This window comes from Amphiura filiformis, chromosome 13 (genome assembly GCF_039555335.1).
Source record: "Amphiura filiformis chromosome 13, Afil_fr2py, whole genome shotgun sequence".
Classification (NCBI taxonomy): Eukaryota; Metazoa; Echinodermata; class Ophiuroidea; order Amphilepidida; family Amphiuridae; genus Amphiura; species Amphiura filiformis.
This window is the reverse complement of record NC_092640.1, coordinates 1,476,060-1,499,467: the sequence shown is the minus strand read 5'-3', so window position 1 is coordinate 1,499,467 and position 23,408 is coordinate 1,476,060. Positions and strand designations below refer to the sequence as shown.

Genomic DNA, 23,408 nt, shown 5'->3' with positions numbered 1-23,408 from the left:
GGTGGGGAGAAAGGAGGAGTGGGTTGAGGGTTAGGGGTGTGTGGATGTGTGCTGTCAAAACATAGGATATCACATCAGAAATATGACACATTGGTTCTTAAGATTGTTAAGGTAAGATAGAAAATGTGTGTGGTGGGTGTGTGTGAGGGTGGGGGTTGGGGGAGGGGGTTGGGGTGTGTGTACATGTATACTATCAAAACATAGGATATTTCAGCAGAAATATGACACATTAGTTCTCAAGGTAAGATAGAAATTGTGTGTGTGGGGGGGGGGGGGGGGGCACATATGTTTCAGGTGGACATTTTTGAAAAGATCATACATACCAGTGACATACAATACATAAAAAATATTTCATATAGCCCCTCTGCAAAGACCACTAGCCATTATGACTCAAAACATAAAATTGTGTGACAACATTTCAATGCTCTCACAAGATATTAATGTCTCTGTACAGGGCACAACTATTGCAGAAGATGAGATGCTATTGATGCGTGCTAGGGAAAGGAGAAGTGTCAGGGAAGAGGCGTCTGGCTCTGGTATGGAGAATATCACCATCAAGAAACTTCCAGTCAGCACCAGTAACTTGACAAAGGTAGGCTTATCCCCATGAGAACTACCTGCCGATTGGCCAAAAAGAAGTTTTCATTATCAATCGGACCAATCAGCAACATTGTTAGAATAATTTCACCACACCAAAAAATTGGGGTGAATTATTTGCAAAGATCCATTCTGATTGGTGATTGAAGTGAAAATATGTAATTGACCTATCAGAGGCAATGTTAGATCAGCAGGTAGTGCTCAGGGGGTTAAACTAAATAAATCATTGAATCTGAATACGAGTTCCTGTTTGTATATGACTCATAGGAAAATTACCTTTATTACATGGTGTGATAAGTCACAGTCAGATATTTTACCCTTCCCAGAATCCTTTGCAACACGATACATCACCTCATTACACCAAATGACGCTCCCAGTACTTTGTACAAGTTCCCTTTGTTTTCATATTGAGATTAGTCTGGTTAAACATGGGTTGATAGTTAAGAAAAAAACACATTTTGCAAGATCTGGATGTGCTCTGTTAATTGAGGTACATATCACTAGGATCCACAACATGCTCATCTATCAGTGCACATTTCTTTAACCCCAATACAGTTGCACATTCATTGAATGACTTTGGAAATTTGGGTACACAAGCTCATACTCCGCAACTTGAGGTCAAATTTTATTATATGATTGTTTAATTGAGGTTATTGAACTATGGCATTGGGATGAGGCCATTGTGGTCCATAGTGTATTGTCATAATCGACCCACATTACATTAGTAGCAAATCAGTTCAGAAAATTGGAATAGGAGAAATGCATCATGGGAAGTCACATTGAACCCAGATGTTGGGAAAATCTGTTCATGGATATGACCAAAGCAAGCATGATATATCTTTTTTGTTTTCTTGAGTTCACTTTTTAAACTTTTGTTAACATTTCTTTGTGGTTTTGGATTTTTTTACCATTGCAGTATTAGTGCACTTCCATGGTTTGCATACTGCATTGGGCTATTCTAGTTGAAATCCATACACCCCCTGTGGAAGACATGATCTTAATCTTCCACACAGGGAGTGTAAATATAATTGTCCCCAGAATTTGATTTTGATGTCATTTTCAGCAGAGTTATACACTTGCCAAACAAGGCATCTGATCAGTCAAAAAAACCATAATGCTTCCTTGCTCATTTGTGTGGTGGATATTTGTCTTGGCGAAATAGAACTTTTTTTTTATACAGTTTCCTTTTTTTTCCAGAAATACCCTACAATGTCTGTAAAAATATGTTTAAAAGTATTTGTTTGCAGAATTGTGTAGCTGACACTTTCAATTGGCAAAAAATTTTCATTATGTGAATAAGGGAACAACCCAAAAGTTTGATGAAGTCCTATAATTTAAGTATAAACAGAATCCTTTCGTTAAGGCGGGAGGGGGTCAAAAAGTCCGATTACTTTTGTAAAAAAGTAGTTGATCCTTTTTTAAGGATTTAATATATAATTTTAAAATTTTAGTATTGTCTGAAATATGATATTGACATGTTATAGTGGTTGTTTCAAATTTCAAATCAGTATAGAGTGCAGTACTCGCAACCTGCAATTTGTAAGTTAATTTTTATTCGAAAATCCAGCAAATCATTTTTTTTTCGTGCCAAAAAAAAGGTATGAAGAAATTTTTAAAAAAAAGAAAATAGAATATTGGTTTCTTCCATAAACATGATCAATATCCTTACACTGTCGCACCCCCTCCACGTCTCCATCCACCATAGCGACGCCCCTGTATCCTATGAATCCGGGTTGGAATTTTTGATATTTGTCACTTACGTTAAGGGAAGTGGGGAGGGAAAAGACTTTCGTTTATATGACTTCATCAACCATTTGGGTTGTAAGTATTTTTTTGGGGGAAGGAAAACAATACATTCCACATTGAATTTTCAAATCTTCACAAGGTTTGAGACATACTGTTTGCCTTATCATATAAAAAGAACTGGGTCAAATTAGTATTTCATGCATGGTGAAACTGTTCTTGTTATTTACTGAATGGGTGCCAATGGGCTATTTCAGTTAAAATCCATACACCCCCTATGGACAGGGCCGTTCCTAGGGATTTTGCCGCCCTAGACAAAGCCTCTCCCTGCCGCCCCACCAAAGCATACCAAAGAGTGTTGAAGGTGGTTACCCCCTTGAAAACTTGTCAGTTTTACTGCCCACCAGTGGCGTAGTTAGGGCTTGTGATGCACAGGGCTAGGGATACATAATGATGCCCCTCACCCCGATTCTTGAAACAATTATGCTGATAATGAATTATATATTGATTTTACAAATAAATTTAGCCTATAATGAATTATAAATTGATCTTTAAAATGATTTGACTTTCATAGCTTTAGGGGCGTCCAGGGCCCCCGTCGCTACGCCACTGCTGTCCACGACCGTTTTCCTTCTTTTCTGTATTTTTTATCCCTCCCATTTTTTCTTTTTATCCGCCCTCATTTTTTCTTCCCTCCTCTTTCTCCATTCCTTTTTTTTTTTTTTCTTTTTATGCCCTCTGCGTTTGCCGCCTAGGCGACCGCCTTACCTGGCCTAATGGTCGGAAAGGCCCTGCCTATGGAAGACATGACTGTAATCTTCCACACAGGGAGTGTGAATTTCAAATGGGGTTACCGGAATGGGTGACTGTATTTAAAATTCACACTCCCTGTAGGAGAGATTAAGGTCATGCCTTCCATAGGGGGTGTAAGAATTTCAACTGGAATAACACAGTTCATGATGTGACCCAATTAAGCTGAGGACACTACTTCCTTGTTTATGGGGTAAACATGCTATATTGACAATATTGTGTTGTATTTAAATAGTGTAATTTAATACTGAATAAAGGCAAAATTGATTGTGTAGTCTACATTCAACAATGAATATGGTTTTCTTTGTACATAACAACTTTCGGTGATGAAAAAAACACCCAGTTCTACGGGCCAGAGCGACCCAGATTTAAAAAAAATTAGCTGTATGCATGTAGAAGTGGCTATTTTATGGCCAAAAGTGGATTGAGTTTGAGGGAAATTGCTCTATGCATGTAAAATGAGCTATTTTTAACAAAAAGTAGATTTATTTGGACTGAAAACAAAAATGTGTGTGAAGCGAGGAAAAAAAAAAAGAATATTGCAATGTACTGTAAACGGGGAAATTTTTGCGCTACATTAATTTTCGAGTTTTTCGCGCACAATTGAACTAGCACAAATTAAAAAACACGCGAATATGCTATTTTTGTATGTAGGCCTATGTAAGGAAGCTCAAAATCGCAAAAATAAAAACAGGTGAAAGAGTTTGAATTTTGCAAAACGCAAAAATTTACACACAGAAATTTCCACGTTTACAGTATTCACAGAATTTGGTGAATTAGAGTTAATTTGCTGAGAAAAAAAAAGTGCGACCGACCGACCTTACTTGTAAGACCTGTACGCCCGTAGAAAAGGTTGATTTTTGTTCTCGTCTATATATAAAGTCTCTTTTGCTGCTTTATTTCCAGGCATGGGCTGTGACCAGAAGAGTGTCTCGAGATGACTGGGTTGAGTGGCTTCGTAGACTTAGTGTTGAATTACTTAAGGAATCTCCTTCCCATGCTTTGAGATCATGCTGGGCTCTAGCTGCTACTTATAATCCACTTGCAAGGTTGGTATCTCTCATGGTATGATGTTGATTTAATCCTCTCCACATGGGTGTCGACTGCAGACGACAGTTTCAAATATTTTTAAAAATTCAAAAATTTCAGAATTGTAAATTTTCATGTCTATATTTAGAATCAACATGAAAAATGCATTAAAATGAGTACAAACAAAATAAGTATTTGTTCAGTGGTTCTTCAGATAGCTCTTGATATTTTGTGAAAATATCTTAAAAACTTGTCTGTTACACTATAAATTGCTTTAGCCTCAAGTTCAGTAGTGACATAGGTCTGCATTATCAAATCGCAAGCTTAAAATTAATTGTGCAGAAACTACATGCACACATACAAGGGTGGTTTGTTGTCATGTTTGCAGCACAACCGGAAAAGGCATTGAAGACACTATCTATCTTAGTGAACCAAAGAATAAGTCACAAAGCGTTCCATAACCCTTGACTGCAGACAATAAGTTTCGAATTTGCTTTAAAAATTCAAAAACTTGAATTACAATCACTGACTAAGAATGTAAAATAAAATGCTTGCCAAAACCTTAAGGATACCTATTTATTTATTTATTCAGCTGGTTTGATTTTCTTTCATTTCTTTCAGGGATTTGTTCAATGCGGCATTTGTGTCCTGCTGGTCTGAATTAACAGAACAAGATCAAGATAGTCTCATTACCAGCTTACAAAAGGCTTTGATGTCACAAGACATACCAGAGATTGTGCAGATTCTGCTCAACTTGGCTGAGTTTATGGAGCATTCTGATAAGGTATGAGGTTATTTTTAAGTGCTTTGTGTAAATATAATAAGCATTTTTGTGATGAGATAATTATCATTATTGTAGTTGTTGTTGTAATTACTACCATCAGTATTATTAAACAGCATTTTCTTAATCTGAGACAGAATTAAAAAGACTTTGCATGTGACATTACTGTCAATCAAACTCAGCAGAAGCCTTGATTGATTAGTAGCTTGTAAAAGGAAGGTTGATTCAACTGCTGCCAATAGGAGAAAGGAATCGCATAAAATGGCAAAAAATTATGGTACTTTTACTAGGCAAAAAACAAACCATGCCCAAGTTTGATTGACAGATGACACAAGACATGATTCTGTCTTTGATTAATGCCCTGAGAGTGGTTTGGTCAGAGGTGCCCTATGTGTCCCCCCTTTCTCGCACCCCACTGAAGAGTTAGGCACCCAGTATTTGTAGTATTCAATAGGGTTAGGGTTACTGAAGAGGAGAGAGGATGGGGCATCTGTCTCATGGGTGTGGCAAGGGGCCCAAAGATGGGGCACATGCTTGACAGGTGTGATGAGGGGGGACTGGGAGATTCTTTGGCCCAGGGTTACTAGTGTTCAGTTATGGTATGGGCAGACTACCTCCGGCGCTGTATGTCCCTCGCCTTTGTTGATAAACAATGATGTCAAGTGGTCTACATGTATACTACTAGTATAGTGAAGTCAGCAAAGATGACAATCATGATTCTCTCAGGTGAATTCGTTGATTTTTACTGAATTTGATGCTTACTTTTGTTTATAGGGACCATTGCCATTGAATACAATATTACTGGGTGAGAGGGCATCTAAATGTAGAGCATATGCCAAAGCCTTGCATTATAAAGAAGAAGAATTCCACCGTGGACCAAACACAGAAATCCTGGAAGCTCTAATTAGGTGAGTAGATAATTTACTAATAATATTATATACTCCCAGTCATAAATTTTTTTTATTGAATAGGATATATGCCTATATATATCCCAAATAAGGGGTAATGTTGTATGAGTCTGGTTTACATTGTTTGCCGGTACTTGATTAATTCTGTAGTTTGTGTCTGTCCATTGATATTCTTTATTGTCTGAAAACACTAATGTGAATCAAAGTTTAGTGGATATTTTTTACTGACAAGCAAATGGTTACGCAAAAGTTTCCTTTTCTTGACGCAATGTTTGGCAATGTTTTTGGTAGTGAATGGCAACCACTGCAATTGATTCATCAGTTGGGTAATGTGGGTAGGAATGTCATTAAACACTACACACTCTTTCTTAGTCTCTTACCATGGAAATCAAAATGAACCTTTGATCAGCTCGTAATTGGCGGGAATTGTTAGGCCATTACCACTGTGCCGAAAAGTAGACCCACATTAAGAGTGATATAGTTGACCTGTCTGGTCTATATTTTGTGTGTTAAAGAAAGTAGACAAAGTATAGGACTTGAATTAATAATTTGTTATGCTCCTGACGATATGTCACATGAAATAAAATATATTGATATTAATCTGTGATGTTTTAAGCCCGTACGATTATGACAACGATTAAGACAATATCGTAAGGAATAATACCCACAGTGAACCCCTTGTCTTTATGGATATGGAATAGAAATATTGTCAACTTGATACTATTTGGTGAGAGAGATGTTGTAGATATTCAGCAACTGATCCACTGGCCTATATGACCTTATTCTATTTGAAATCCATACACCCCCTATGGATATCGAAGAGGGTAAGTGCAATAGCTGCCATGTGTAGCTGAGTACAATATACTGTGTGTAAATTACCAAATGTTCATAGGGCAGTTATTGCACTTACCCACTTTTAGCAGTTAGCACTGAGCAGTCAATATGGAAGACATGACCTTATTCTCACACACAGGGAGTGTGTATTACAAATGGGGTTACCTGAATGGGTGACTCCATTTGAAATATACACCCCCTGTGTGGTTGATTATGGCAATGTCTTCTATAAGGGGTGTATGGATTTCAACTGGAATAGCCCAATGAATACAAAGATAAACCAGTAAGTCCACAATGCATTTCTCAAATTTCAATTTTTTTTACTGATTTGCTATCTAGTGCAGCATGGGTCGATAGCACGTACCTCATTGAACAGAGCACATCCAGATCTTGCAAAATATGTTTATACATATGTATCTTGATTATTGACCCATAGTTTTGGCCAGTCTATTCTCAAAACCAGTACAATGGGATTGTCATTTGATGAAATTAGGTGATATGTCATGTTGCAAAGGATTCTGGGAAGGGTAATATCTTCTCTGTGCCTACTGCCATACTGATTTGTTTATTTTCCTTTCATTTATTTTATTTAGTATCAACAACAAGCTTCACCAGCCTGAGGCATCCCATGGTGTCCTACAATATGCTATGAAGAATTACAGAGCTGAACTGGTAAGTTATACTATTGGTAAATCATGTTTTGCAAGTCCAATCGTTTACTCACATATTTAGACATTTCATCTGCCGATCGGAAGACTTCAGTAGTAATAGTAATCTCCAGAGTGTTCAGTTCTTTGTAGTAGCTGGACTGTGACGAATACATGATTCAGTGAATATGTTCCTTCATTTGATAACATTGTCCCCCTGTTTTCTGATCCACATTGATTCTTTGATCCATCTAGTGCTTGCAAGAATCTTGTTCGATAACTTTAGCTCTCTTGCCAATCAATCCCATGGTTTTGCTGTGACACATGGTCTGTGATGGCTGACTTGCTTATTTCGTTGACTGAATCCGTACAGTGAGTGAATTTCCTCCCTGTTAACTTTTCGGATTCTTTTAAGTGTTCTTTCAATCTTACATACATATACATACATACATACAAAAGATTTTTATAACGCGCTTCTTACAGAGCGATCAGAGCGCACACACACACAAAAAAGAGAAAACAAAAATAAAACAAAAAATATCAACATTCTGGATACAAATGACACTTAAGCATTTTTTGAAAGAGTGAAGTGATGAAGCCTCCCTGATGTTACGTGGGAGGCTGTTCCACAATGAAGGTGCCGCAACACAAAACGATTTGTCACCGATGCATTTTTTACCAACACGAGCTCTTAGTAATGTGGTGTCTTTGGAAGATCTTGTCCTACAACCAGTTGAAGGTATTTCTCTATGAGATAGTAAAACACATAAATATTGGGGGGCATTACCTTGTAAACATTTATAGACATACATGCAAATCTTGAACTTGATTCTATCACGGATAGGCAACCAATGGAGGTTATGCATTAGAGGCGATGGGCTTTCACGTCTACCAACTGAGTGAATCAGCTTGACAGCTTTATGCTGAAGTGATTGCAAGCGGTCAAGATCTCTAGCATTTGCACCATAGAGCAAGGCATTTCCATAGTCTAGCCGTGATAGAATCAGAGCTCGAACTACACTATGTTTGGTTTCTTTGTCCAGATATCTACTGATACGTCTTACGTTACGCAAATGAAAATTTAGTGAAGATATTAAACTGTTGATGTGTGGAGTCATGGACATATGCTTATCAAAAACAATTCCAAGATTGCGGACTGTATCAGAAGGAACAATGATGTTATTATCTTACCCCGAAGGGTCTGCCGGTTTCCCCAATGTACGACTTCTTAAAGTTTTTGCATGGAATTTCATAAACACAATCACAAGTTTTGGTGTCTTCTAGTTTGTCTTTGGGGTAAGACTGAAAGAAAACTTGAGAGAAGGCAAAAATAGGGAGCAAAAAAATAACAACAAACAAACACAGGAATGGTCTTTAGTAATTCCTGTTTTAGGGCGACAATGGGAGGAAATAGTGTTATGATATTAATTTCTTCATAACAGCCAACTAACTGGACAAGGGTATCAATTCTGTACTATTGTTATTGTGTTTTTTTACAATTACAGCAAATCCAAGAAACCTGGTATGAGAAACTACATGACTGGGACAACGCCTTGGCAGCATATGAGAAGAAACAAGACAGTAATGAAGATGATTTTGATTTGACATTGGGACGAATGCGATGCTTGGAAGCACTCGGAGAATGGTAAGAAAGATAAAAACAGGCATGTCACACTCTTTGAGCACTGAAAGCAGGGGTGAAGTTTAGTGATGGGCATTGTTCCACACCTCCAGGTCCCGTAATGTGGCCCATTGAGGATAAAAATCATGGAACCAGGCAACAATTTTTGCCCAAATAGTAGCCCATCTTGTCGTATGAAAGATATACAGAAAATACTATGGTATTTGTGAAAAAATTTTCTTGTTATTTGCCTTCAATATTTTTGGCAGTATTTTGTCTTGTTTACTGGTGTACATTTGTTGATCACGCTGAAGATGACCATCTTGAATCTTTAATTTTAGCGATGGTGTTTTGGGGCCTCATTCTCATGGAATCCCATCATAATTCTACGATGTCACTGGATAAGTTATGCTGACCTATTTCGGTCTATTGAACTATTAGTCAACTGCAGACAACAAGTTAAAAAACATTTTTAAAATGTAAATAAATGCCAGAATTGTACATTGTTATGACCATATTTGGAATCAGCATGGAAAATGCATTAAAATGAGTACAAACAAGCCTAGTATTGGTTCAGTGGTGATTGAGATAGCTCTTGATATTTTAAGAAAATATTTCAAACTTGGACTTTTTTATGTTGAAGCCTATGGCTAGCTTGCAGAGCATGAATATTCTTGTGCCTTTAATTCTCCAGGCGTCAACTGTTAGACCTAGCATGTGACAAGTGGCCTCTAGTCAGTGATGAAGGTCGTCAAGGGATGGCTCGTATGGCTGCAGCAGCAGCATGGGGTCTTGTAGTGTAAGATGATTTTACACCTGTTACTTTATAATCTTGTGCCTTTTAATTCTCCAGGCGTCAACTGTTAGACCTAGCATGTGACAAGTGGCCTCTAGTCAGCGATGAAGGTCGTCAAGGGATGGCTCGTATGGCTGCAGCAGCAGCATGGGGTCTTGTAGTGTAAGATGATTTTACACCTGTTACTTTATAATCTTGTGCCTTTTAATTCTCCAGGCGTCAACTGTTAGACCTAGCATGTGACAAGTGGCCTCTAGTCAGTGATGAAGGTCGTCAAGGGATGGCTTTCGTATGGCTGCAGCAGCAGCATGGGGTCTTAGTAGTGTAAGATGATTTTACACCTGTTACTTTATAATCTTGTGCCTTTTAATTCTCCAGGCGTCAACTGTTAGACCTAGCATGTGACAAGTGGCCTCTAGTCAGCGATGAAGGTCGTCAAGGGATGGCTTTCGTATGGCTGCAGCAGCAGCATGGGGTCTTGTAGTAAGATGATTTTACACCTGTTACTTTATAATCTTGTGCCTTTTTAATTCTCCAGGCGTCAACTGTTAGACCTAGCATGTGATAAGTGGCCTCTAGTCAGCGATGAAGGTCGTCAAGGGATGGCTCGTATGGCTGCAGCAGCAGCATGGGGTCTTGTAGTGTAAGATGATTTTACACCTGTTACTTTATAATCTTGTGCCTTCTTAATTCTCCAGGCGTCAACTGTTAGACCTAGCATGTGATAAGTGGCCTCTAGTCAGCGATGAAGGTCGTCAAGGGATGGCTTTCGTATGGCTGCAGCAGCAGCATGGGGTCTTGTAGTGTAAGATGATTTTACACCTGTTACTTTATATTCTTGTGCCTTTTTAATTCTCCAGGCGTCAACTGTTAGACCTAGCATGTGACAAGTGGCCTCTAGTCAGTGATGAAGGTCGTCAAGGGATGGCTCGTATGGCTGCAGCAGCAGCATGGGGTCTTGTAGTGTAAGATGATTTTACACCTGTTACTTTATAATCTTGTGCCTTTTTAATTCTCCAGGCGTCAACTGTTAGACCTAGCATGTGACAAGTGGCCTCTAGTCAGCGATGAAGGTCGTCAAGGGATGGCTCGTATGGCTGCAGCAGCAGCACGGGGTCTTGTAGTGTAAGATGATTTTACACCTGTTACTTTATATACTTGTGCCTTTTAATTCTCCAGGCGTCAACTGTTAGACCTAGCATGTGACAAGTGGCCTCTAGTCAGTGATGAAGGTCGTCAAGGGATGGCTCGTATGGCTGCAGCAGCAGCAGCAGGGGTCTTGTAGTGTAAGATGATTTTACACCTGTTACTTTATATACTTGTGCCTTTTTAATTCTCCAGGCGTCAACTGTTAGACCTAGCATGTGACAAGTGGCCTCTAGTCAGTGATGAAGGTCGTCAAGGGATGGCTCGTATGGCTGCGGCAGCAGCATGGGGTCTTGGCAACTGGGAGAGCATGGAAGAATATTCCTGTCTTATTTTGCGAGATTCTTATGATGGCGCTTTTTACAGGGCAGTGCTGGCAGTGCATCAAGACCACTTTGGACAGGCTCAGCAGGTATATGTCAGACATTAAATCAGAAAACAATGACATTTGTACAATCGTATTTCTTATTATTGATGTTCTGTGGAGAGATACTGGGATAACAATCAATTTGTAAATGTGTGATGAAAGATTTGGATTAAATCTCACTTACCATGAGTGCAAATCTTGTGGCTCAGTAGCTAAAATACAAGTCTTATAAACCTAAGGTGTGGGCGATGGCACAATTATGTCACAATAGTCAAATGCCAATGAAATCAAGTTGGGTGCCGGTGAAAACAAGCTACATGTTTGTAAACAACTTGTTTGTTATGGGGTAAATAAGAAAAAAAATGATATTAAAGAGAATGGTAAAACCGAATGTAACATGTGATTTCTCCAATTTATTTTAGTGCATTGATAAAGCCCGTGATATATTGGACACTGAGTTGACGGCTATGGCTGGTGAGAGTTATGACAGAGCCTATGGTGCTATGGTATCAGTGCAGATGCTATCAGAATTGGAAGAAATCATACAATACAAACTAGTACCTGAGAGAAGAGATATTGTCAAACAAATGTGGTGGGACAGATTGCAGGTAGGTTTGGTTTGGTTTGGCTGACACTCTCAAAATTATCAGATCTGAGCCTATGGCGCTATGGTATCAGTACAGATGCTATCAGAATTGGAAGAAATCATACAATACAAACTAGTACCTGAGAGAACAGATATTGTCAAACAAATGTGGTGGGACAGATTGCAGGTAGGTTTGGTTTGGTTTGGCTGACACTCTCAAAATTATCAGATCTGAGCCTATGGCGCTATGGTATCGGTACAGATGCTATCAGAATTGGAAGAAATCATACAATACAAACTAGTACCTGAGAGAAGAGATATTGTCAAACAAATGTGGTGGGACAGATTGCAGGTAGGTTTGGTTTGGTTTGGCTGACACTCTCAAAATTATCAGATCTGAGCCTATGGCGCTATGGTATCAGTACAGATGCTATCAGAATTGGAAGAAATCATACAATACAAACTAGTACCTGAGAGAAGAGATATTGTAAAACAAATGTGGTGGGACAGATTACAGGTAGGTTTGGTTTGATTTGTCTGACACTCTCAATATTATCGGATCTGATAATAAAGTTTTAGGTCTTACACACTACTCAAACAAACTTGAAGGTATGTTCATACATTAGCACTATATAACGATGTGCGTGATTGGCCGTTCATGCGCGGCTACTTCAGCGTGACGATTTCGGTATAGAAAAAAACGCAGGAAAATCACGTTTTTAAGAATCTTACATCTTATTTTTTGTTATAATTTGATGAAAAACAATCACTGAATATTTGGGAATGTATGAACGGGGTTCATTCATAGAATTGAGGGCATGATCATTGTTTATGCCCTCAATTCTATGAATGAACCCCTAATTGATCTGTGATAGGGCTTGGATTATTTTGTGTGAATACTGTGTCTTTACAAGTTCATGGCAAATTCTAGATACTTAGTCATCTTCATTACATGGCTTTAACCCCAATAAAAGGTATAATTATTACAATTGTAATCCCAGCAAATGGTCTTGGAAGGCAAAAATGACAATATGGTCCATGTGACATGTCAAATGATTTGAAATGCATATGGTATATTCCAGTTGAAATCCATACACCCCCTGTGGAAGGCATAACCACGATCTTCCACAGGGAGTGTAGATTTCAAATGGAATCATCTGTTGAGGTAATTGCACTTGAAATTCACACTCCCTGTGTGGAAGATTAAGGTCATGTCCTACATAGGGGGTGTATAATTGATTTAAACTGGAATAAAGGGTCACCACAGAACAAAATTTATGCAAAACTCTGTAAACCGAAAATCTTTGAAAGTCTCTTCAATGTAAGATATGAGAAATGACTCCCCTTCATTATTTCTTTTCCTTTCAGGGATGTCAACGAAATGTAGAAGACTGGCAGAAGATCATCCAGGTTCGCTCTCTGGTTGTGAATCCTCAAGATGACCTCCGGACTTATCTCAAGTATGCTAGCTTGTGTCGCAAGAGTGGAAGAATGGTAGGTCACAAGGGGTGTGTGGGGGTGTGGGTGTGTGTAGGGTTCGCCCTCTGGTTGTGAACCCTCAAGATGACCTCCGTACTTATCTCAAGTATGCTAGCTTGTGTCGCAAGAGTGGAAGAATGGTAGGTCACAAGTAGATGTGTGTGTGGGGTAGGGGTGTGTGGGGTTCGCTCTCTGGTTGTGAATCCTCAAGATGACATCCGGACTTATCTCAAGTATGCTAGCTTATGTCGCAAGAGTGGAAGAATGGTTGGTCACAAGTAGATGTGTGTGTAGGGGTAGGGGTGTGTGGGGTTCGCTCTCTGGTTGTGAATCCAGAAGATGACCTCCGGACTTATCTCAAGTATGCTAGCTTGTGTCGCAAGAGTGGAAGAATGGTTGGTCACAAGTAGGTGTGTGTGGGGGAGACAAGTAGGTGTGTGTGGGGGAGGGGTGTCTGGGTTCGCTTTCTGGTTGTGAACGGACCCTCAGGATGACCTCCAGACGTATCTCAAGTATACTAGCCTGTATCACAAGAGTGGAAGAATGGTAGGTAACAAGTAGATGAGTGGGTGTGGGTGGGGTGTGTGGAATAGGAACACCTCCAGAGTAAGTCGATTTTGTATGGGTGGGGGGGGGTGGGTGTGGGGGTGTGTGCTCTCAGATTACTTACGGACTTATCTCAAGTATGCTAGCTTGTGTCGCAAGAATGGAAGAATTGTAGGTCACAAGTAGCTGTGTGTGTGGGGGGGTAGGGATGTGTGGGGTTCGCTCTCTGGTTGTGATTCATATCTCAAATTCTAGCTTTTGTCACAAGATTGCAAGAATGGTAGGTAACAAGTATTGATTTGCATTCAACATTGTATTTTGTTGAAGTAAGCTTCAATTGTTAAACAAAAATCTTGAAATCTTGAACTTTTTTCTCTTAATTTCAGGCACTCTCTCAGAAGACACTGGTGATGCTAATGGGTGCTGATCCTAATATGGATGAAACGGCGCTATTAGATGAATTGGCTCATGTCAAAGATCCAAGAGTAGCCTTTGCTTATATGAAGCACATGTGGAAAGATGGACATAGGGTAAGCATCGTACAGTCATGCCTAAACTTTAACCTGAACCTATTAGATAAGTTGGCTCATGTCAAAGGTCACACAGTAGCCTTTGCCTATATGAAGCACATGTGGAAAGATGGGCATAGGGTAAGCTACCTAGAGTTAAACCCATACCAAAACCTGAACCCTAACCCTTATAAATGAGTTGGCTCATGTGATGTCAAAGATCCCAGAGTAGCCTTTGCTTATATGAAGCACATGTGGAAAGATGGACATAGGGTAAGTTAAACCCATACCAAAACCTGAACCCTAACCCTTATAAATGAGTTGGCTCATGTGATGTCAAAGATCCCAGAGTAGCCTTTGCTTATATGAAGCACATGTGGAAAGATGGACATAGGGTAAGTTAAACCCATACCAAAACCTGAACCCTAACCCTTATAAATGAGTTGGCTCATGTGATGTCAAAGATCCCAGAGTAGCCTTTGCTTATATGAAGCACATGTGGAAAGATGGACATAGGGTAAGTTAAACCCATACCAAAACCTGAACCCTAACCCTTATAAATGAGTTGGCTCATATGATGTCAAAGATCCCAGAGTAGCCTTTGCTTATATGAAGCACATGTGGAAAGATGGACATAGGGTAAGTTAAACCCATACCAAAACCTGAACCCTAACCCTTATAAATGAGTTGGCTCATGTCAAAGATCCCAGAGTAGCCTTTGCTTATATGAAGCACATGTGGAAAGATGGGCATAGGGTAAGTTAAACCCATACCAAAACCTGAACCCTAACCCTTATAAATGAGTTGGCTCATGTGATGTCAAAGATCCCAGAGTAGCCTTTGCTTATATGAAGCACATGTGGAAAGATGGGCATAGGGTAAGTTAAACCCATACCAAAACCTGAACCCTAACCCTTATAAATGAGTTGGCTCATATGATGTCAAAGATCCCAGAGTAGCCTTTGCTTATATGAAGCACCTGTGGAAAGATGGACATAGGGTAAGTTAAACCCATACCAAAACCTGAACCCTAACCCTTATAAATGAGTTGGCTCATGTGATGTCAAAGATCCCAGAGTAGCCTTTGCTTATATGAAGCACATGTGGAAAGATGGACATAGGGTAAGTTAAACCCATACCAAAACCTGAACCCTAACCCTTATAAATGAGTTGGCTCATATGATGTCAAAGATCCCAGAGTAGCCTTTGCTTATATGAAGCACCTGTGGAAAGATGGACATAGGGTAAGTTAAACCCATACCAAAACCTGAAACCTAAGCCTTATAAATGAGTTGGCTCATGTGATGTCAAAGATCCCAGAGTAGCCTTTGCTTATATGAAGCACCTGTGGAAAGATGGACATAGGGTAAGTTAAACCCATACCAAAACCTGAAACCTAAGCCTTATAAATGAGTTGGCTCATATGATGTCAAAGATCCCAGAGTAGCCTTTGCTTATATGAAGCACATGTGGAAAGATGGGCATAGGGTAAGTTAAACCCATACCAAAACCTGAACCCTAACCCTTATAAATGAGTTGGCTCATGTGATGTCAAAGATCCCAGAGTAGCCTTTGCTTATATGAAGCACATGTGGAAAGATGGGCATAGGGTAAGTTAAACCCATACCAAAACCTGAACCCTAACCCTTATAAATGAGTTGGCTCATGTGATGTCAAAGATCCCAGAGTAGCCTTTGCTTATATGAAGCACATGTGGAAAGATGGACATAGGGTAAGTTAAACCCATACCAAAACCTGAACCCTAACCCTTATAAATGAGTTGGCTCATGTGATGTCAAAGATCCCAGAGTAGCCTTTGCTTATATGAAGCACATGTGGAAAGATGGGCATAGGGTAAGTTAAACCCATACCAAAACCTGAACCCTAACCCTTATAAATGAGTTGGCTCATGTGATGTCAAAGATCCCAGAGTAGCCTTTGCTTATATGAAGCACCTGTGGAAAGATGGACATAGGGTAAGTTAAACCCATACCAAAACCTGAACCCTAACCCTTATAAATGAGTTGGCTCATATGATGTCAAAGATCCCAGAGTAGCCTTTGCTTATATGAAGCACATGTGGAAAGATGGACATAGGGTAAGTTAAACCCATACCAAAACCTGAAACCTAAGCCTTATAAATGAGTTGGCTCATGTCAAAGATCCCAGAGTAGCCTTTGCTTATATGAAGCACATGTGGAAAGATGGGCATAGGGTAAGTTAAACCCATACCAAAACCTGAACCCTAACCCTTATAAATGAGTTGGCTCATATGATGTCAAAGATCCCAGAGTAGCCTTTGCTTATATGAAGCACATGTGGAAAGATGGACATAGGGTAAGTTAAACCCATACCAAAACCTGAACCCTAACCCTTATAAATGAGTTGGCTCATATGATGTCAAAGATCCCAGAGTAGCCTTTGCTTATATGAAGCACATGTGGAAAGATGGGCATAGGGTAAGTTAAACCCATACCAAAACCTGAACCCTAACCCTTATAAATGAGTTGGCTCATGTGATGTCAAAGATCCCAGAGTAGCCTTTGCTTATATGAAGCACATGTGGAAAGATGGGCATAGGGTAAGTTAAACCCATACCAAAACCTGAACCCTAACCCTTATAAATGAGTTGGCTCATATGATGTCAAAGATCCCAGAGTAGCCTTTGCTTATATGAAGCACATGTGGAAAGATGGACATAGGGTAAGTTAAACCCATACCAAAACCTGAACCCTAACCCTTATAAATGAGTTGGCTCATGTGATGTCAAAGATCCCAGAGTAGCCTTTGCTTATATGAAGCACCTGTGGAAAGATGGACATAGGGTAAGTTAAACCCATACCAAAACCTGAACCCTAACCCTTATAAATGAGTTGGCTCATGTCATGTCAAAGATCCCAGAGTAGCCTTTGCTTATATGAAGCACATGTGGAAAGATGGACATAGGGTAAGTTAAACCCATACCAAAACCTGAACCCTAACCCTTATAAATGAGTTGGCTCATATGATGTCAAAGATCCCAGAGTAGCCTTTGCTTATATGAAGCACATGTGGAAAGATGGACATAGGGTAAGCTAAACCCATACCAAAACCTGAACCCTAACCCTTATAAATGAGTTGGCTCATGTCAAAGATCCCAGAGTAGCCTTTGCTTATATGAAGCACATGTGGAAAGATGGACATAGGGTAAGTTAAACCCATACCCAAACCTGAACCCTAACCCTTATAAATGAGTTGGCTCATATGATGTCAAAGATCCCAGAGTAGCCTTTGCTTATATGAAGCACATGTGGAAAGATGGGCATAGGGTAAGCTAAACCCATACCAAAACCTGAACCCTAACCCTTATAAATGAGTTGGCTCATGTCAAAGATCCAAGAGTAGCCTTTGCTTATATGAAGCACATGTGGAAAGATGGACATAGGGTAAGTTAAACCCATACCAAAACCTGAACCCTAACCCTTATAAATGAGTTGGCTCATATGATGTCAAAGATCCCAGAGTAGCCTTTGCTTATATGAAGCACATGTGGAAAGATGGACATAGGGTAAGTTAAACCCATACCAAAACCTGAACCCTAACCCTTATAAATGAGTTGGCTCATATGATGTCAAAGATCCCAGAGTAGCCTTTGCTTATATGAAGCACATGTGGAAAGATGGACATAGGGTAAGTTAAACCCATACCAAAACCTGAAACCTAAGCCTTATAAATGAGTTGGCTCATGTCAAAGATCCCAGAGTAGCCTTTGCTTATATGAAGCACATGTGGAAAGATGGGCATAGGGTAAGTTAAACCCATACCAAAACCTGAACCCTAACCCTTATAAATGAGTTGGCTCATGTGATGTCAAAGATCCCAGAGTAGCCTTTGCTTATATGAAGCACATGTGGAAAGATGGGCATAGGGTAAGTTAAACCCATACCAAAACCTGAAACCTAAGCCTTATAAATGAGTTGGCTCATGTGATGTCAAAGATCCCAGAGTAGCCTTTGCTTATATGAAGCACATGTGGAAAGATGGACATAGGGTAAGTTAAACCCATACCCAAACCTGAACCCTAACCCTTATAAATGAGTTGGCTCATGTGATGTCAAAGATCCCAGAGTAGCCTTTGCTTATATGAAGCACATGTGGAAAGATGGACATAGGGTAAGTTAAACCCATACCAAAACCTGAACCCTAACCCTTATAAATGAGTTGGCTCATATGATGTCAAAGATCCCAGAGTAGCCTTTGCTTATATGAAGCACATGTGGAAAGATGGACATAGGGTAAGTTAAACCCATACCAAAACCTGAACCTTAACCCTTATAAATGAGTTGGCTCATGTGATGTCAAAGATCCCAGAGTAGCCTTTGCTTATATGAAGCACATGTGGAAAGATGGACATAGGGTAAGTTAAACCCATACCAAAACCTGAACCCTAACCCTTATAAATGAGTTGGCTCATATGATGTCAAAGATCCCAGAGTAGCCTTTGCTTATATGAAGCACATGTGGAAAGATGGACATAGGGTAAGTTAAACCCATACCAAAACCTGAACCCTAACCCTTATAAATGAGTTGGCTCATATGATGTCAAAGATCCCAGAGTAGCCTTTGCTTATATGAAGCACATGTGGAAAGATGGACATAGGGTAAGTTAAACCCATACCAAAACCTGAACCCTAACCCTTATAAATGAGTTGGCTCATGTGATGTCAAAGATCCCAGAGTAGCCTTTGCTTATATGAAGCACATGTGGAAAGATGGACATAGGGTAAGTTAAACCCATACCAAAACCTGAACCCTAACCCTTATAAATGAGTTGGCTCATATGATGTCAAAGATCCCAGAGTAGCCTTTGCTTATATGAAGCACATGTGGAAAGATGGGCATAGGGTAAGTTAAACCCATACCCAAACCTGAACCCTAACCCTTATAAATGAATTGGCTCATGTCAAAGATCCCAGAGTAGCCTTTGCCTATATGAAGCACATGTGGAAAGATGGGCATAGGGTAAGTTAAACCCATACCCAAACCTGAACCCTAACCCTTATAAATGAATTGGCTCATGTCAAAGATCCAAGAGTAGCCTTTGCTTATATGAAGCACATGTGGAAAGATGGGCATAGGGTAAGTTAAACCCATACCAAAACCTGAACCCTAACCCTTATAAATGAGTTGGCTCATGTCAAAGATCCCAGAGTAGCCTTTGCTTATATGAAGCACATGTGGAAAGATGGGCATAGGGTAAGTTAAACCCATACCCAAACCTGAACCCTAACCCTTATAAATGAATTGGCTCATGTCAAAGATCCCAGAGTAGCCTTTGCCTATATGAAGCACATGTGGAAAGATGGGCATAGGGTAAGTTAAACCCATACCCAAACCTGAACCCTAACCCTTATAAATGAATTGGCTCATGTCAAAGATCCCAGAGTAGCCTTTGCCTATATGAAGCACTTGTGGAAAGATGGGCATAGGGTAAGTTAAACCCATACCCAAACCTGAACCCTAACCCTTATAAATGAGTTGGCTCATGTCAAAGATCCCAGAGTAGCCTTTGCTTATATGAAGCACATGTGGAAAGATGGACATAGGGTAAGTTAAACCCATACCAAAACCTGAACCCTAACCCTTATAAATGAGTTGGCTCATGTCAAAGATCCCAGAGTAGCCTTTGCTTATATGAAGCACATGTGGAAAGATGGACATAGGGTAAGTTAAACCCATACCAAAACCTGAACCCTAACCCTTATAAATGAGTTGGCTCATGTCAAAGATCCCAGAGTAGCCTTTGCTTATATGAAGCACATGTGGAAAGATGGACATAGGGTAAGCTAAACCCATACCAAAACCTGAACCCTAACCCTTATAAATGAGTTGGCTCATGTGATATCAAAGATCCCAGAGTAGCCTTTGCTTATATGAAGCACATGTGGAAAGATGGACATAGGGTAAGTTAAACCCATACCCAAACCTGAACCCTAACCCTTATAAATGAGTTGGCTCATGTCAAAGATCCAAGAGTAGCCTTTGCTTATATGAAGCACATGTGGAAAGATGGACATAGGGTAAGTTAAACCCATACCCAAACCTGAACCCTAACCCTTATAAATGAGTTGGCTCATGTCAAAGATCCAAGAGTAGCCTTTGCTTATATGAAGCACATGTGGAAAGATGGACATAGGGTAAGTTAAACCCATACCCAAACCTGAACCCTAACCCTTATAAATGAGTTGGCTCATGTCAAAGATCCCAGAGTAGCCTTTGCTTATATGAAGCACATGTGGAAAGATGGACATAGGGTAAGTTAAACCCATACCCAAACCTGAACCCTAACCCTTATAAATGAGTTGGCTCATGTCAAAGATCCCAGAGTAGCCTTTGCTTATATGAAGCACATGTGGAAAGATGGACATAGGGTAAGTTAAACCCATACCAAAACCTGAACCCTAACCCTTATAAATGAGTTGGCTCATGTCAAAGATCCCAGAGTAGCCTTTGCTTATATGAAGCACATGTGGAAAGATGGACATAGGGTAAGTTAAACCCATACCAAAACCTGAACCCTAACCCTTATAAATGAGTTGGCTCATATGATGTCAAAGATCCAAGAGTAGCCTTTGCTTATATGAAGCACATGTGGAAAGATGGACATAGGGTAAGTTAAACCCATACCCAAACCTGAACCCTAACCCTTATAAATGAGTTGGCTCATATGATGTCAAAGATCCAAGAGTAGCCTTTGCTTATATGAAGCACATGTGGAAAGATGGACATAGGGGTAAGTTAAACCCATACCAAAACCTGAACCCTAACCCTTATAAATGAATTGGCTCATGTCAAAGATCCAAGAGTAGCCTTTGCTTATATGAAGCACATGTGGAAAGATGGACATAGGGTAAGCTAAACCCATACCAAAACCTGAACCCTAACCCTTATAAATGAGTTGGCTCATGTGATATCAAAGATCCCAGAGTAGCCTTTGCTTATATGAAGCACATGTGGAAAGATGGACATAGGGTAAGTTACCTAGAGTTAAACCCATACCAAAACCTGAACCCTAACCCTTATAAATGAGTTGGCTCATGTCAAAGATCCCAGAGTAGCCTTTGCTTATATGAAGCACATGTGGAAAGATGGACATAGGGTAAGCTACCTAGAGTTAAACCCATACCAAAACCTGAACCCTAACCCTTATAAATGAGTTGGCTCATGTCAAAGATCCCAGAGTAGCCTTTGCTTATATGAAGCACATGTGGAAAGATGGACATAGGGTAAGCTACCTAGAGTTAAACCCATACCAAAACCTGAACCCTAACCCTTATAAATGAGTTGGCTCATGTCAAAGATCCCAGAGTAGCCTTTGCTTATATGAAGCACATGTGGAAAGATAGGCATAGGGTAAGTTAAACCCATACCAAAACCTGAACCCTAACCCTTATAAATGAGTTGGCTCATATGATGTCAAAGATCCAAGAGTAGCATTTGCTTATATGAAGAACATGTGGAAAGATGGGCACAGGGTAAGCTACATACAATTAAACCCATATCTAAATCTTAACCTTAACCCCTATAGATGAGTTGGCTCATGTGATGTCAAAGGTCACACAGTAGCCTTTGGCCGTATGAAGCACATGTATGTAAGCAATTTTAACCAAAACCCTAACCTTCAGCTGTAACCCTAGTAGGTAAAGCTGATATCAAAGATGACAGGATCGACTTTGCAATTTATAGCCCTAGCGCTACCTGAACTTACTGCCCCAAACCCAGATCTACACCTGAACATAATAACTGATAGTGCTATAGGATCAAATTAGACATTGTACCTAACCTTAATCAAAACCATAATTCTAACTGTAATCATAACCCTACCCCTACCCCTACTGGATGAGTTGTTTCACATAAAAGAACTAGACTAAGAAACTATTCAAAGTTAATAATTGAGAACATGTCCTTTTGTAGGATAAGGCATTTGAGCAGCTGCATACATTTGTGCAGACAACACTACCACAGAGCACCATCTTCACTATACCAAACCCTGATGAGAGAACTGAGAACAAAGATCTACACAAGTTATTGGCAAGGTAAGAAATTTGAACCCAAACTCTAATTATTGGCAAGGTAAGAAGGTTGACTCAATTTTGATGTTATACTGGTCTACATTTATGCGACACTTTACAAAACTTGAGGTAATACAGGTTCAATAATCAACAACAGGTATATAATTATGCCAAATAGAGGGTAGCATTGATGTTGAAGTCAGCATCATGTCCATCTTGTTAAGTTTTGTAATAACATTTCAGGGCCCTGTGGGTATCAGCGGGCATGCTGTGATTTTCTCGGGCTTTTGGCCTGAGGGTTCACCTTATTTCTAACCCTGATTGTCATTTGGGTGTATTTGGGAGACTTTAAGGAGATATTTGGGTGTATTTAGGAGACATTTGGTTGCATTTGGGAGATATTTGGGTGCATTTAGGAGATATTTGGGTGTATTTGGGAGACATTGGGTTGTATTTGGTAGACATTAGGTGTATTTAGGAGATATTTGGGTTGTATTTAGGAGACATTGGGTTGTATTTGGTTGGTAGACATTAGGTGTATTTAGGAGATATTTGGGTGTATTTGGGAGACATTGGGGTGTATTTATGAGACATTTGGGGGATTCTGGGGTGTATTTGGTAGACATTGGGGTGTATTTGGTAGACATTAGGTGTATTTATGAGACATTTGGGTGTATTAAATCTAACACTGATTGTCGTCTGCTATTGATGTACACACAGATGCTACTTGAAGCTTGGTGAATGGCAGCAGAGTTTGCAAGGAGTTAGTCAACAGACCATTGAACAAATCCTGACTTACTACAATACTGCGACAGATCATGATAAAGATTGGTATAAAGTAAGTACTGGCTTTACCTCCTTGATGGGAGATGCATGGGTGTATTTGGGAGATATTTGAGTGTATTTGGGAGATATTTGGGTGAATGGCAGCAGAGTTTGCAAGGAGTCAGTCAACAGA

At 39.8% G+C, this 23,408-nt stretch overlaps 1 protein-coding gene across 1 annotated transcript in view; it reads left to right on the top strand.

Annotated features, from left to right (window-relative positions):
• LOC140167875 (serine/threonine-protein kinase mTOR-like) overlaps window positions 1–23,408 on the top strand; it is a 245,616-nt gene that overhangs the window by 69,459 nt on the left and 152,749 nt on the right. Inside the window, exons 27-38 of the mRNA XM_072191165.1 lie at window positions 455–592; window positions 4,057–4,199; window positions 4,801–4,963; window positions 5,735–5,868; window positions 7,296–7,374; window positions 8,855–8,994; window positions 11,108–11,324; window positions 11,702–11,887; window positions 13,234–13,359; window positions 14,277–14,420; window positions 22,353–22,474; window positions 23,171–23,288. Coding sequence (XP_072047266.1) covers window positions 455–592; window positions 4,057–4,199; window positions 4,801–4,963; window positions 5,735–5,868; window positions 7,296–7,374; window positions 8,855–8,994; window positions 11,108–11,324; window positions 11,702–11,887; window positions 13,234–13,359; window positions 14,277–14,420; window positions 22,353–22,474; window positions 23,171–23,288 — 1,710 coding nt within the window. The remainder of the gene's footprint in view (window positions 1–454; window positions 593–4,056; window positions 4,200–4,800; window positions 4,964–5,734; window positions 5,869–7,295; window positions 7,375–8,854; window positions 8,995–11,107; window positions 11,325–11,701; window positions 11,888–13,233; window positions 13,360–14,276; window positions 14,421–22,352; window positions 22,475–23,170; window positions 23,289–23,408) is intronic.